General features: G+C 52.8%; 1 protein-coding gene across 2 annotated transcripts in view; it reads right to left on the bottom strand.

The window, feature by feature from the left end:
* The window catches only part of DUSP8 (dual specificity phosphatase 8), a 107155-nt gene that overhangs the window by 57490 nt on the left and 35931 nt on the right, over window positions 1–13734 (bottom strand). For both annotated transcript variants that reach the window (XM_045015049.1, XM_045015048.1), the window contains exon 2: window positions 11687–12092. In XM_045015049.1, the coding sequence (XP_044870984.1) occupies window positions 11687–11917 (231 nt within the window). In that variant the 5' untranslated portion in view covers window positions 11918–12092. The remainder of the gene's footprint in view (window positions 1–11686; window positions 12093–13734) is intronic.

Here is a 13734-nt window from a genome sequence, read left to right as displayed (position 1 = left end):
GAATCTCCCTAACATCCTCAGCCGTGAAGACTGAAGCAAAGAATCCATTTAGTTTCTCCGCAATGACTTTATCATCTTTAAGCGCTCCTTTTGTATTTTCATCGTCAAGGGGCCCCACTGGTTGTTTAGCAGGCTTCCTGCTTCTGATGTACTTAAAAAACATTTTGTTATTACCTTTGGAGTTTTTGGCTAGCCGTTCTTCAAACTCCTCTTTGGCTTTTCTTATTACACTCTTGCACTTAAGTTGGCAGTGTTTGTGCTCCTTTCTATTTGCCTCACTGGGATTTGACTTCCACTTTTTAAAGGAAGTCTTTTTATCCCTCACTGCTTCTTTTACATGGTTGTTAAGCCACGGTGGCTCTTTTTTAGTTCTTTTACTGTTTTTCTTAATTTGGGGTATACATTGAAGTTGGGCCTCTATTATGGCGTCTTTAAAAAGGGCCCACGCAACTTGCAGGGATTTCACTTTAGTCACTGTACCTTTTAACTTTTGTCTAACTAACCCCCTCATTTTTGTATAGTTCCCCCTTATGAAATTAAAGGCCACAGTGTTGGGCAGTTGAGATGTTCTTCCCACCACAGGGATGTTGAATGCTATTGTATTATGGTCACTATTTCCAAGTGGTCCTGCTATAGTTACCCCTTGGACCAGCTCCTGCGCTCCACTCAGGATTAAATCTAGAGTCGCCTCTCCCCTTGTGGGTTCCCGTACCAGCTGCTCCATGAAGCAGTCATTTAAAGTATCGAGAAATTTTATCTCTGCATTTCGTCCTGAAGTGAAATGTTCCCAGTCAATATGGGGATAATTGAAATCCCCCACTATTATTGGGTTCTTACCGTATTTTTCCGTGTATAAGACTATACTTTTTCCTAAAATCCTTAGACTAAAAATTGAGGGTAGTCTTATACACGGAAGTAAGCCCCCTGTTCCCTGCCTTCTGACCCCCCCAACCCCTATCCACCCCCCCACCCCTGAACTCCCCTGCCCTCTCTCCAACACCCCCTCCCTGCCCCCTTACCGCGCTGCCTGCACGTGGCTGGATCCGGCAAAGCGGGACCGGGCGGCCGTGGACGGGGACCCGGAGCCGGGCAGCCAAAGAAGCGGGACTGGGTAAGCGGGGCCGGGCGGGCGGCCGGGGAAGCGGGGGGCCGGGGATGCGGGGGGCCGGGGACGCGGGGCTGGGGAGCCGGGGAGCGGGCGGCTGGGGACACGGTGGGTCGGGGACGCGGGGAGCCGGGGCCGGGGGGCCGGCGGCTGGGGACGCAGGGCTGGGCGGCCGGGGCCGGGGAGCCGGGGGGTCGGGGACGCGGGGAGCCGGGCGGCAGGGACGCGGGGAGCCGGGCGGCCAGGGACGCGGGGCCAGGGCAGGAGTCGCGCGGCCGGGGAGGAATGCGGCAGGAGCCGGGCAGGGCCGCCGCCAGAGACCAGCCGGGGTGCATGGCCCTCCTCGGCCCCTCTACCTCGGCGTTCTCTTCCTGTGCCTGAGCGGCAAAGTCGGGGGGGGGGGGGGGGACAGCTGAAGCGCGGCTGGAGCGGCAAAGAAAACAAAACAAAACAAAAAACCTGAATTTGGGGTTAGAAAAGTTGGGGGCGTCTTATACATGGGGGCGTCTTATACAAGGAAAAATACGGGTAATTTTGATAGCCTCTCTAATTTCCCTTAGCATTTCATCATCACTATTACTGTCCTGGTCAGGTGGTCGATAATAGATCCCTACTGTTATATTTTTACTAGAGCATGAAATTTCTATCCATAGAGACTCTATGGAACCTGTGGATTCGCTTAAGATTTTTACTTCACTTGAATCTACACTTTCTTTAACATATAGTGCCACTCCTCCCCCTGCACGGCCTGTTCTGTCCTTCCAATATATTTTGTACCCCGGAATGATTGTGTCCCATTGATTGGTCTCAGTCCACCAGGTTTCTGTGATGCCTATTATATCTATATCCTCCTTTATCACAAGGCACTCTAGTTCACCCATCTTATTATTTAGACTTCTGGCATTTGTGTACAAGCACTTTAAAAACTTGTCCCTGTTTATTAGCCTGCCTTTTTCTGATGTGCCAGATTCTTTTTTATGTGACGGTTTATCATCTGATCCGGCCCTTACATTATACTTCTCATTCCTCTGCTCCTGACTATAACCTGGAGATTCTCTATCATCAGACTCTCCCCTAAGAGAAGTCTGTGTCCGATCCACACGCTCCTCTGCAGCAGTCGGCTTTCCCCCATCTCCTAGTTTAAAAACTGCTCTACAACCTTTTTAATGTTTAGTGCCAGCAGTCTGGTTCCACTTTGGTTTAGGTGGAGCCCATCTCTCCTGTATAGGCTCCTCCCATCCCAGAAGTTTCCCCAGTTCCTAATGAACGTGAACCCCTCCTCTCTACACCATCGTCTCATCCACGCATTGAGACTCTGAAGCTCTGCCTGCCTACCTGGCCCTGCGCGTGGAACTGGGAGCATTTCTGAAAATGCCACCATAGAGGTCCTGGATTTTAGTCTCTTCCCTAGCAACCTAAATTTGGCTTCCAGCTTGCAAATGAGCAGCGATTTCAAACCTTCCCACCCCACACCAACTGCTGATTCCAACAGGTGATTCTTTTTGCTTAAGGGTCATCAACAGATACCAGACATGATGTCCTGTCCAAGGTGCCAGTTGTGGCAATGGATGTGTGATCCCCACTGGACACCTGTCCTCTACTAACTGAGCTGACTCAGTAGCTCAGACAGTAGTCTACAGTCTTCCCCAACATGCCTTGGCTCAAGACAAAGGTAAGCCCTCTTTCAACTGGAGGAGGAACCTATTTCTCTCTCCCAAGACCACGTCTTAGCTGCCTGAGGAATCCCAGGTAATGGAGACTTCCCAGAGGTTGGGAGACATTTGGCACAGCCAACCAGTTAACGCAGTTCCACATATCACAGGCAGCCCCGCTGACATTTCCAGACACAAAAGGACGCAGTCATCGGCCCACCAGTCAGATGGGACATGGAGACAGGGAGTTTCCTCTCGCTACACCATTGGTACGAGCTATGCATATGTATGCCATGACTGCCTCAGCAACCCACGTCCTCGCGAGCAGGATGCTGTGGTGCTGCGGGTCCAGCAGGCCACTTACTGGACTGGGAATTCAGGATCACATGACTGCTATACTGTATCTACAGGGCCCCCGGACTTTTAAATGATCCAGGCTGGAACCTTCTCAGTGAACCAGGACTGATGGACATTTGCAGCCAGACACCTTCCACCCACAGTTCCATAATCCCATTCAGGTTCCTGGGCTGAAGCCTTTGAAGAGGGAGAAAACAAAAACAAAACAAAGCCAACACCCCCTCAATCAGCTGTATTTTTGAGTGTGACTCAAAAGGTCTCCAGCTCGGTGGCTTTGGTTCAAAGAAGAGTTCACATCCCTTTTCGTTCCAGCTTTGAACTAACCCACCCGTTCAGAGTCCGGGTGCAGCTCAGCAGAGGATAAAGCCATGGCAGTGAGGACAATGCTTCTCAAGCTTCTTGTGCTCAAGCCCCCTTTCCTCAGCATGAAGACTCAGATGCTGCCCCACGTCAAACAATTCACTGTAATAAAAATGAATTCCCTTCCATCTTGCTGGTGCTGAGGATGGGGCTCTTGCGGGGCTCTTCCCTATGGGCTGTTCTGCCTGCTGCAGCCTGGCTTAGGAGAGTTCTCTCAACCAGCTTACAGGATGCTGATCAGTGCTTTGCGGCAGGGGGGGGTGGGGGGGGGCTAATAAAGCCTTTGGAGGGCACCTGGGGACATCCTTCTCTAGGGATTATTATTTAAACGAGCAATATAATAATCTCGGCCTTCTAAAGGGGGAGGGGGAGGGAGCACAGACGGGTGCAGAAGTGCCCCATGAGAAATCCTCACATCCCTCCTCACCTGGCTGTGAGAACTCTCTAGCAGAGTCAGTACTCGGGTAAGAGGAGGAACCATCCGGAAGTTGAGGCGCCAGATTAAGACTTGGGAGACCTGGGGTTCCATTTTCTGCTCTGCCACAGACTCCCTGTGTGACCTTGGGCAAGTTGATTAGCTGCTCTGTGTCTCACTTCCCAGCTGGAATGGGGATAACAGCATCAGCTTACCTCTCTGGGGTGTTGTGAGCATAAATCCATTAAAAGATTGTGTAGCACTCAGATCCTATGAGGATGGGGGCCAGATAAGGGGAGCCTATGCGGATGGGGGTCTATCCCTACCCCATAAAAAAAAAAGTCTGAAAACTATACTTTTATGAAAGTGTTTTTGATTTTCTTAGCTCTCCACACCCGAGTAGGAGGTTGACACTTTTTCAAATGCTGCCAAGGTGTGTAGATTTTTGCAGCCACTTTTGGCATGATCCTGTCAGCTCTCACAAGCTACCTGGAGGGAGGTCAGACCCCGTGCTTAGATAGCAGACTTTCATACAACATCCAGGTGCTATTGGTGCTTCCCTGCAAGTCAGTACTGAGCCAGTGACACAGCTTTATGGCAGAAGGCAATGGAGATTTCAGATAAGATGGAGTATGTAGAGAAGCATAAGTGTCAGGGTGTGAGTCCAAGAGCTTTAGCCGAATTCCTGCTAACCTAAACTCTCCCTGCAGTTTCAGTTGGGTACAGCTCCTAGCCCAAGCAGTTGTGTAATTTTAAGTATTCATTGACTTAGATCAGTGTTTCCCAAACTTGGGATGCTGCTTGTGTAGGGAAATCCCCTGGCAGGCCGGGCCGGTTTGTTTATCTGCCCCATCCGCAGGTTTGGCCGATCGGGGCTCCCACTGGCCATGGCTCACTGCTCCGGGCCAATGGGAGCATCCCTCGGCCCGCACCGCTTCTAGCAGCTCCCATTGGCCCGAAGCAGCAAACCGCGGCCAGTGGGAGCTGCGATCGGCTGAACCTGCGGACAGGGCAGGTAAACAAACCGGCCCAGCCCGCCAGGGGCTTTCCCTACACAAGCGGCATCCCAAGTTTGGGAAACCCTGACTTAGATTACAGAATGACACTGGACTGGGGCTTCAGACCTGGGTGCTGCTCCCAACTGGCCTGCTGGGGGACCTTGGACAAGCCACTTCATTTCTCTCTGCCTTGGTTTTTCCATCTGTAAAATGGGGATAATGATACTGCTCCCTCTCGTGAAGTGCTCCGAGATCTACAAATGAAAAGGGCTACATGAAAGCTAAGTATTATCCAAACACGTCAGACACCTCACAAAAATATTTCAAAACACAGTGACTCATTGTACCAAGTAAACAGCAGCCCCATATCACTTCATGACGTGCAGGCAGCGCAAACAATAGAACGATCCCCTGATTTCCCTATACACATCACCCCTAAGACAATAGTTACTTCCTCAGCAGCCCTTCAAAAAAAAGATGACGGCAACATTACACAAGAGCGGCCATTGTTTAACTGTTACTGCAGCTCCACCCCAGAGGCAGCCGCATTTCAGAACTGGGTAGCAGGTGTAGCTGGCTGCAAAATACTAAGCATTTCCTGTGAAAAGTTCCAAAAGCAACTGAATTCTCATTCCTCCTTTCCCCCCACCCAAGAAAAAAAATTGCAGAAATTTTCCTTTAAAAAATAAATAATAATAATAAAATGTTGTTTGTTGTTGAAAAAGCTGTAAAAGTTCAAATATTTTGTAACCTTTTAATCTCAAATAAAGGCCATTTGTTAACTGGAAAAAAAAGATTCCATCCCCAATTTTGCACACAGCTCTAGTAGCAGAGCTTGATGTTGGCTAAGAGGCCACAGGGGTTGTAGATCTTTGATATTTTTCCTATTTCCTGGGCAAGAGGCTCCTGCCCTGTTGGTGGGTCCGCTGAGCACATGGGGTTAGAAACCTCTGGCTTAGATATGGTCTTTCTTCTTGCACTCACTCAGACAGATCAGGAGAAGCATATGCACATTTCAATACAAGCCCCGGAAAAAGCAATTTTAACTTTCAAGTACCTACTGTTCAGCCAACGTGCCCCTTTGCCTCACATTTGAACAAGGGAAGCCAGGTGTCAGTATTACTCATCCATGGCAACGAGCCAAAGCAGGGCATCTGAAAGGGTTTGTACGGGATGGGGAGGAAACGTTCCTGGTGCCAAGATAACATGGCAGAGATTATTACCCTTCTTGCTGCAAGGAGGGAGGGACGGAAAGAGGGTGTGGTGAGAGCAGAGTGGGAACATCAGGGCAGCCACGCTAGAGGGGGGACCAGGTGTTTGAATGCAGGAGAACTGCCGTCACAGAGACAGAAAGGGACACATGCCCCTCTCCACCAGCTCCCCTCTCTCACCAGCAGCCATGCCTACCTAAGAGAGGAGTAGCAGGTGGCTTCCAAGGTGAACTTGCCCTACCCGCTGGGTTCTGCAGTAGATGGGAGAGCGTGGCCTGGCAGGGGCTGCTGCTCTTGGAGTCCGTGCCTCCCCCTACTGCCCAATGAGGTAGGGCAAAGGCCATACCAACCCTGGGGCCAGCACCAATCAGGGAATCACACAGGTAGCACAGCAACCCCCCTCCTCCCTCAATGAGCTGGGCAGCAAGAGAGGACAAGGCAGGATGGGTGTGGGTGTGGGTGTGTGTGTCAGGGACACCCCCACCCCCAAGCCCAGAAAAGTAGAGGGGAGAATTGGTGTGGATCCCTGGCTGCCTTTGTCTCTCCAGCTCCAAACTCTGTCAGCAGGAAACCAGCGAGGAAGGCGGGAGGCTTGTCAGGAAAAATAATGGGGTAGGACAATCAAGCCTATGATGTCACCCTTCCTGCCATCTGCTACTCAGCAGCAGCTTCGCTGGTCCCAGCCCCCTCCCCCACCAAACAGACACGTGAGGGTGAGCCACTCAGCTGGTGGCCCCCCCCTCCAGGGACCAAGAAATAGTGGTGATGGGGGGAGGGGGGGCAGGTATTTAACACACTGGACTGATATTGTTTAAAGTGCCAGGGATGGTGCTGCATCGGTTGCTAGGGGTTGGGGGGAAGATACCTACCAGCAGCCTGTACCTTGAAATAGACAAGGAGGGGGACCTGGATTGAACAGAGATCCAGAGGGAGCACACACTGTGCATTACCTGAACTAGCCACCAAAGGGAGCTGCTGTTCCACCAAGGCCCAGTGGCTGGTGTAATTCTGTGGCTGCAGACAACAGGGGAGAACAAGCCAACCCAACCCTGTCCAAATCCTTGGCTGTAAACCCCGCTGTGGGTCAGAGGTCATAGCTCAAGCCCCCTCTGTAAGGGACAACCTACCCGCTGGGAATTCAAACTGGGGTTTCCAAGCCTCCCTCCGCACAGGAGGGTTCAGATCCAGGGGCTGAGTTTGACCCATTAGAGAAGATCCGGAATTCAGAGCTGAACTTTGGGTTCAGAGCTACCACCGCTGTCAGGCAACAACCCTGTTCCACTCATCGGCCCAGACCAGCCACTTCGTTCTGGCGTTACATTCCAACGCCAGCTTCCTCGGGCAGATTCCCGGCCGCTCCACCGCACAGTCAGCTTTAATGGACCATTAACCCAGCAGGCTGGACCACTGGCTCGTACATAGGTCTGGAAGGAACCTCCTGGGTCATGGGGTCCAATCCCCGGCTATCACAGGCAACCCTGTCTTATAATCCTGATCATAAATGCATCAGGCTCAGTTTTAACACTAGTTAGGCTGTCCTAAACCACTACAGGAATAGTGAGCAAGGTTACTACATACGCAGACAGGCAACAGTTTCTTCTCTGGAAGTGAAGGTGGGTTGTTTGGCCTCCTTGGGGCTTGCTCTGTTCACACTGAGTGAGATGGAGACGGGAGTAATGGCTAGATTTTCACAAGTGCTCAGCAGCTCCTATTGTTCTCAATGAGAGCTGCTGGGTGCGGAGGCCTTAGGAGAACTGGCCTTAAGTGCATAATGCTCCTGTGTAGGGAATTAGAGCGGGTAAGAGTGTGTTTTTTTCTTTTTTAAGAGTATGTATGTTTCCTGTTCTAGTTTTATGCTTCTAATTTGCAGCCATATTCAATTTCTGCTGCCCGTTTTGCCCACCCATGCCTGTAGCCAGTCCCTACACCTTCCTTGCAACCCCAAGATCCTGATCCAAGTCCCATTCCCTCCCTCAAACACCTCCTCTTAAAAGGTCCCCTGCTATCCTATCCCTTCCCGTTTCCCAAGCACCTGACAAGTGCTCTATCCCCAACTGGCAACAGCCCCAGCCCCTCCCATCATCCCAATGGCTTTGATGGGAAGGAACGAAGAGGGGCGCTGGCAGCTCCTCCCCTCAGCCCTGCTCTGGGGGACTCAGGAATCTTCATCCTTAGCCCTAAAGGAGCAATCATCTCCTCTTCTGCCCCTCTGGAAGCAGACACAGAAGCTCCTTCTTTCCCCAAGAGGACAGTTATTAATAACCACAAATCCCATAAGGCCCCACTCCTCTTGTGGTGCAATAAACCACCAGGTGAAATATTCAACACTCCCCAGCTCCCAAACTGAGCAACAAAACTGAGATGCCCAATAAAAACGACAGTGAGCAGCACACAAATTTAAGGTTTTTTGAAGGGGGGGAGGGAAGAATTTTAGATGTGGGGTCTAAAATATGTTCTTAAAGGGACATCAGCAGGCTATAAGGCCCAGTCCTGTTCCTATTGAAATCGAGGGCAAACATCACTTTGACTGAAACTACTGGGAGCAAAGTGCGTTCTTGACTTATCAGTTACTGCAGTCGGGCTGCTTTCATCAGCCCAAAGTACACTTCCTTAGGAGTGGTGCAGTTCAGAGGCCTGATCACAGGACTTGGAATCAGGAAACCCAGAGCCACATCTGCCACTGGTGCACAAATAGAGCCAACAGAGCTTTAGACCGGATTTATACCAGCGGAGGATCTGACAGGAACCCTCGGCTTCCTGGGGCAAGTGGCTTAACTCCCCGAGGGTGCCTTGAGGATTAACTCCAGCGCTCTGGAGGCACAGCATGCTAGAGGATATTAACGAACGGCTCACTCGCAAGTACAGCAGAAGAATGTTTGCGTCTGGCCCGGGAAGCACCATGAAAAATTTCAGCCTTAAAGGAGGTAAGAAGAGAAGTTAACCAACGAGTGCCTCCACTCCCAGCACCAGAGTGTCATTCCCAGGAGATTACAATTCTGTCTCTTGTCAAAGCCCCCATCGCTATGTAATTATCCACTGGGGGTCTCCTGCACGTTCCTTTGAAGGAGCCACTGTTAGAGCCGGGATACTGGGCTAGATGGATTATTGGGGTGAGCTGGACAGCAATAAAGGGCCATGCATGCCTGCACCAGTCTGAAGTTTGGGTGCCACCGGTGACTTTCAAGTGTCCATTGGCGGGTGGGGGTGGGAAGAGAGGAGCAATGGGGGGTGCTGGCCCAGCTCCCTTTGGCTACTGCTGTGGTGATTTCCTTGGCCTGGCTGCAGAGATCCTGCGCTCCTGAAGCACTGCAGGTTTGCAGACAGAAGGTGAGGCTCTTCCCTGCCCAACACTGGTCACCACCCCCGTGCACACGTGCAGGGCATCAGTGCTCCGTTGCTGCTGCTGCACGTGACCATGCCCACTGCAGAGGTAACCCCAGCCCAGGGGAGAGTGGATACACCTCTCTCTCCTTTCTCTCTCTCTCTTTTTCTTTGCCAGTTTGTAAAAACTGCTTATTCGGCCTTATTCACCAGCGGATTTAAGAACAGCTAAATCCGTGCAGGAGGAATTCTCTGCAATCCCCTCCAATCCCCCGGCCTGAAGCATCAGTAAAGCAGATTGGAGGCAAGGCTCCCCCACCCCACCGTGCAAACCTCCTTGATCCAGGCAGGGTGATGTCACCGGCAGCCAATCAGGAAGCCCGTGTGCGCGCGTGCATGGGGAGGGGGTGTGAGGACGCCACAGATGGCTCCAGCTGGGCCTAGCATTTGATTAATCGCCTGAATTACCCTCACTTTGCCATAAAATGGTGGGGGGGGGGGGAGAGAAGAGAGAGAAAGGAGAAGAATGAACAGTAAAAGCAGGAGCAACTGCAGAGAGCAAGCCACAAATGGAGAGGCCTCGGGAGAGAGCTTATTGTTAAACGGCCCAGCATCCACCTGGGTTAATGCAAAGCATGGGGAGGGAGCAGTCCTGCAGACAGAGGGCGAGAGAACAGGGGATGCACCGGGTGGCTGAACAGTTGCTGCTGCTACGGTATCACGTGCCCTCAGTGTGGGCAGGTTTCCAGCTGCATGTTGGTTTAAGCCAATGCCAGGGCCACCCTGCAGGAGGATGCACTCTAGGGAGGCTTCTGGCACATTACCCTCCCAAGGAGCTGCGTCAGCGTGAACGCTGCCTGCCTGCCTTGGAGGTTCCAGGCCAATAAGCCCCACGCCTGGCAGAGCAAGGAGCCGGGGCCGATCCCGTGAAGCACCGACACAGCTAGCAGCAGCCGGGAGACCCCGCGGATCTCAAGCCCTGGGCACCCCCCTTTAGAAATGGGCGTATTAGTACCGGGGTAAATAGGCAACAAATGGGGCCCAATCGGTTTGGATTTTCCCCAAGCCCCAGAATGCCTCTGAGGGTGGAAGGGGGAAGGTCAGCACCAAACCCCACCAACAGGGCCAGCATGGTAGGGACGACCTTTCTGTGGGCAGAGGTGAGGCTCCCTCCTGCCCCTTAGCCCGATGGCAGGGCACACAAAAGGAGCAGAAGACTGGTATGGCGCCCCATCAGCAGCCCAGCCCCGCCATTCACCCTGCACGCAATTAGCTCTCATTGACATGAATCCCACTTGAAAGGATTATCCCCGCCCCCCCCTCCCCTTAGCCCCTGGACTCCCAGAGGGATGGCCGCTAGCAGGTGGGTTTTGCACAGCTGTTTTTGCAGGGGCGGTTCCATCAGGCAAGGAGGTAAGAGAAACGAATAATGCTTGCACCATTCAGTGCGCGAGAAAGTAGAGTCGTGTAACAAAGAGAGCTTACAAAAGGGTAAGTACAGCAGCCAGCTGACCGGCTGCAGGGGAGTGAGGAGATGAACAGAGATCCTGTACAGCAGTGCTTCCGAGCCTATTGGCAAAGTCCACCCTGGTGGGGGTAGGACTTGCTCCTGCCAGCACTGAAGCAGCCATCAGGGCACCAGTGCCATTTTAAATCTAGTTGGACTTGAACCCACACAGCTGGGGGCGATCAGAGCCTGATCCAAACTCTGGGGCTCAGCCCAACAAGGCGGATAAGCGAAGAAAAAGCAATGCCACTGGAAAGGAGCGCTGGCGTCCCAAGGGAGGAGGAATATGGGTCCCTGAAGAGGGCTAGCGATGGAAGAGAGGAGGGAGGAGTTTTTTGTGGAGATTAAGTACTAGCTACTAGAGGGCTGTGGGGCTGGTTTGCCAATGCAATGCCCCTTGCCCAAGGCTGACACACCCATTAGTCTCTCCGGTGGCAGCCTCAGGTAAGGGACAGTAGAACAACACAAAAGGGCAGCCTCCTTTAACGGCTCAACCCCCCTCCTTGCCACATTAATAGGCAACACCTCTGTGGGCCGTGGACACAGAGAGTTGGGGGGAGGGACGACTGCTCTGCCTCTCTGAGATGGCAGTGGCTGGGTTCCCCTCAAAGGGACTGGAATGAGCAGCAGAAGAGCGAGCCAGCAGCAGGCACTTCCATCCTGTTGCTCCATACGATGGTCATGTGCCCTCTCAGGCCAGATCCCTATCTGCGAGGTGGGGGGCCCTAGTGGAAAGGCAGGCAAGGGCCGGATTGAGTACCTTCATCTTGGAGGCTGGCTGGATGAGCTCCGTGATGCAGACTTTGTCCTGCTGAAGCCGCCTCTTGACCAGCTTGGAGCAGCAGATGTTGACGGAGCTGAGGACGTGCCAGGAGTTATACTCCACGAAGGAGCGGCTGTCAATGACCAAGGTGCCCTCGGCCCCGTTCCTCAGGAGGCTGGCCAGCTTCTTAGCATCCATCACTTTGCGTGGGAGTCTGTCCCCAGCCATAACGGACCCGTCCCCTCCGCGGTGACTGGGAGGAAGGGAGGGAAGGCCAGGGGCAGGGAAGCCAGCACAGATCTCCCAGAGGAGAGAGGGAGTGGGATACAGCGCGAGCAGGGCAGCACCTGTCCTGATCTTGCCACGCCGCTAAAGCCCAGGATGCCAAGTCATCGTGCTGAACCTGTTGAGGAGAGGGGAAACCCAGAGTCAGGTGTTATGACAGCATGGGCAGCCCTGGGAATTCACCTGGAAACAAGTTTCCAAGAGCCAAATCCTATCTCAGCCACATGAGCCAACGGCCGAGTCCAATGGGGTTACTCTTGATTTACACCAGGGTAGCCACGGAGAGAAGCTGGCATGGACGGTGGCACTTTCTACATGGAATGTCAAGGTACATTCACTTGTCAGATCAGCCAGCTGGGCAGAAAGGTGAAAATGGAGACTGCAGAACGGAGCCGAGAGTGCTGGTCTTCTAGGTCTCTGCAATACCTGCTGCACCCCCTCGCTACCTGAGTGTATCCCTCCACAGGGCCCGTTCCCTCTCACAGCCTGCCCTACCGCCATACAACAGCTTCTCCCCTCACAAACACACAGAACTTCCGCCTCAATCCCTCTCCCCCCTCCACCCCAGAAACCCAGTCCAGGGTATGGAAGGAGGCAGCTCAAAGGAGCGGGATTCAGCATATTGGGGGCAGTTTCATTAAACACTGTAACCAGAATCTTTCCGCTCTCCTGATCACCGCTAGCCCGGAGGTGGTCCCGCTCCCACCTGACCCTGCCCGGACCAGCTCACTGAAGCACATTGTCAGAGGCAGGGCCAGTGTGAAGGGCAGGAGCCGTGGGGCCCCAACCACCGTGAGATTAACAAAGAAGTTAGAGGGACATGGACCGGTAAAGCCCAGCTCATGACCCCCTCGTCCCCACCCTGTAGCTGGCTGCAAGGGGGTGCTGGGTTCATAGCAAGTGCTCTCCCTTCGTCCAAGGAAATGAAGTTATTCAGCCCAGCAGCCTAGCTCTCATCAGGAGCACCCCTGCAGTGACCAGCCAGCATAAGCCAAAGGCCAGGACACAGCATGACCAGCTTTTGCATTACCTAAGCCCTGGGCCCCAGGGTTGGAGGAAGCAGCAGCCCAGCAAACTTTAACACAAAGTTAACTCGGGAGATCAAGGGGGTTTGAACCCAGCACTTGTGCCAGACTGATTAGCTATTCTGGGTGCCTGAAAAGGGGCCTTCTTTTCAGAGTGGGTGCTCAACACCTGCTGAAAAATGGGGCCCTTTCAGGTGTCTAAACTTTGTGCACCCACAAATCACTAGCAGCTTCTGAAAATATTGGACTCTGAACGTTATTCCCGGCTCTGATGTGCTGTGTAACCTTGGGCAGGTCACTTAGCTGCTCTGTGTTTCAATTTCCCCATTTGTGAAATGGGAATACTACTTCACTTTCCCCCAGGGGTGTCTTGGAGAGGGGCTCATTAGCGTTAGTGACGTGCTCAGAGATCCCCCATGGAAGCTTCCGTAGAACTGCTAAGTGCTCTACAAAGCCCAAAACTCAGCATCTGGGAGCATTCTGCTCACATCTGCAGGATGTCTGCCTGGCAGGCACAGGGGAAAGGTTCAGGCCTCTTCAGTTTTAATGCCCTGCATCACTGTAGAACACAAGGAGAGCCATTCAGAAATAGTAACCAGGTTATTACAGTGCAGACCACATTGTATAGAAAACCCACAGGCCGTACCAGGGCAGCCCAATGTGTCTGAGCTGGGAAAAGTGAACACCACTTCTAGAGGGGCCAGTTCAGGGCAATGTCAGGCCCACTGACTTTCT

The sequence above is a fragment of the Mauremys mutica genome, chromosome 4, assembly GCF_020497125.1.
Source record: "Mauremys mutica isolate MM-2020 ecotype Southern chromosome 4, ASM2049712v1, whole genome shotgun sequence".
Classification (NCBI taxonomy): Eukaryota; Metazoa; Chordata; order Testudines; family Geoemydidae; genus Mauremys; species Mauremys mutica.
The sequence above is the reverse complement of the archived record's forward strand: the minus strand, read 5'-3'. Positions and strand labels throughout refer to the sequence as shown.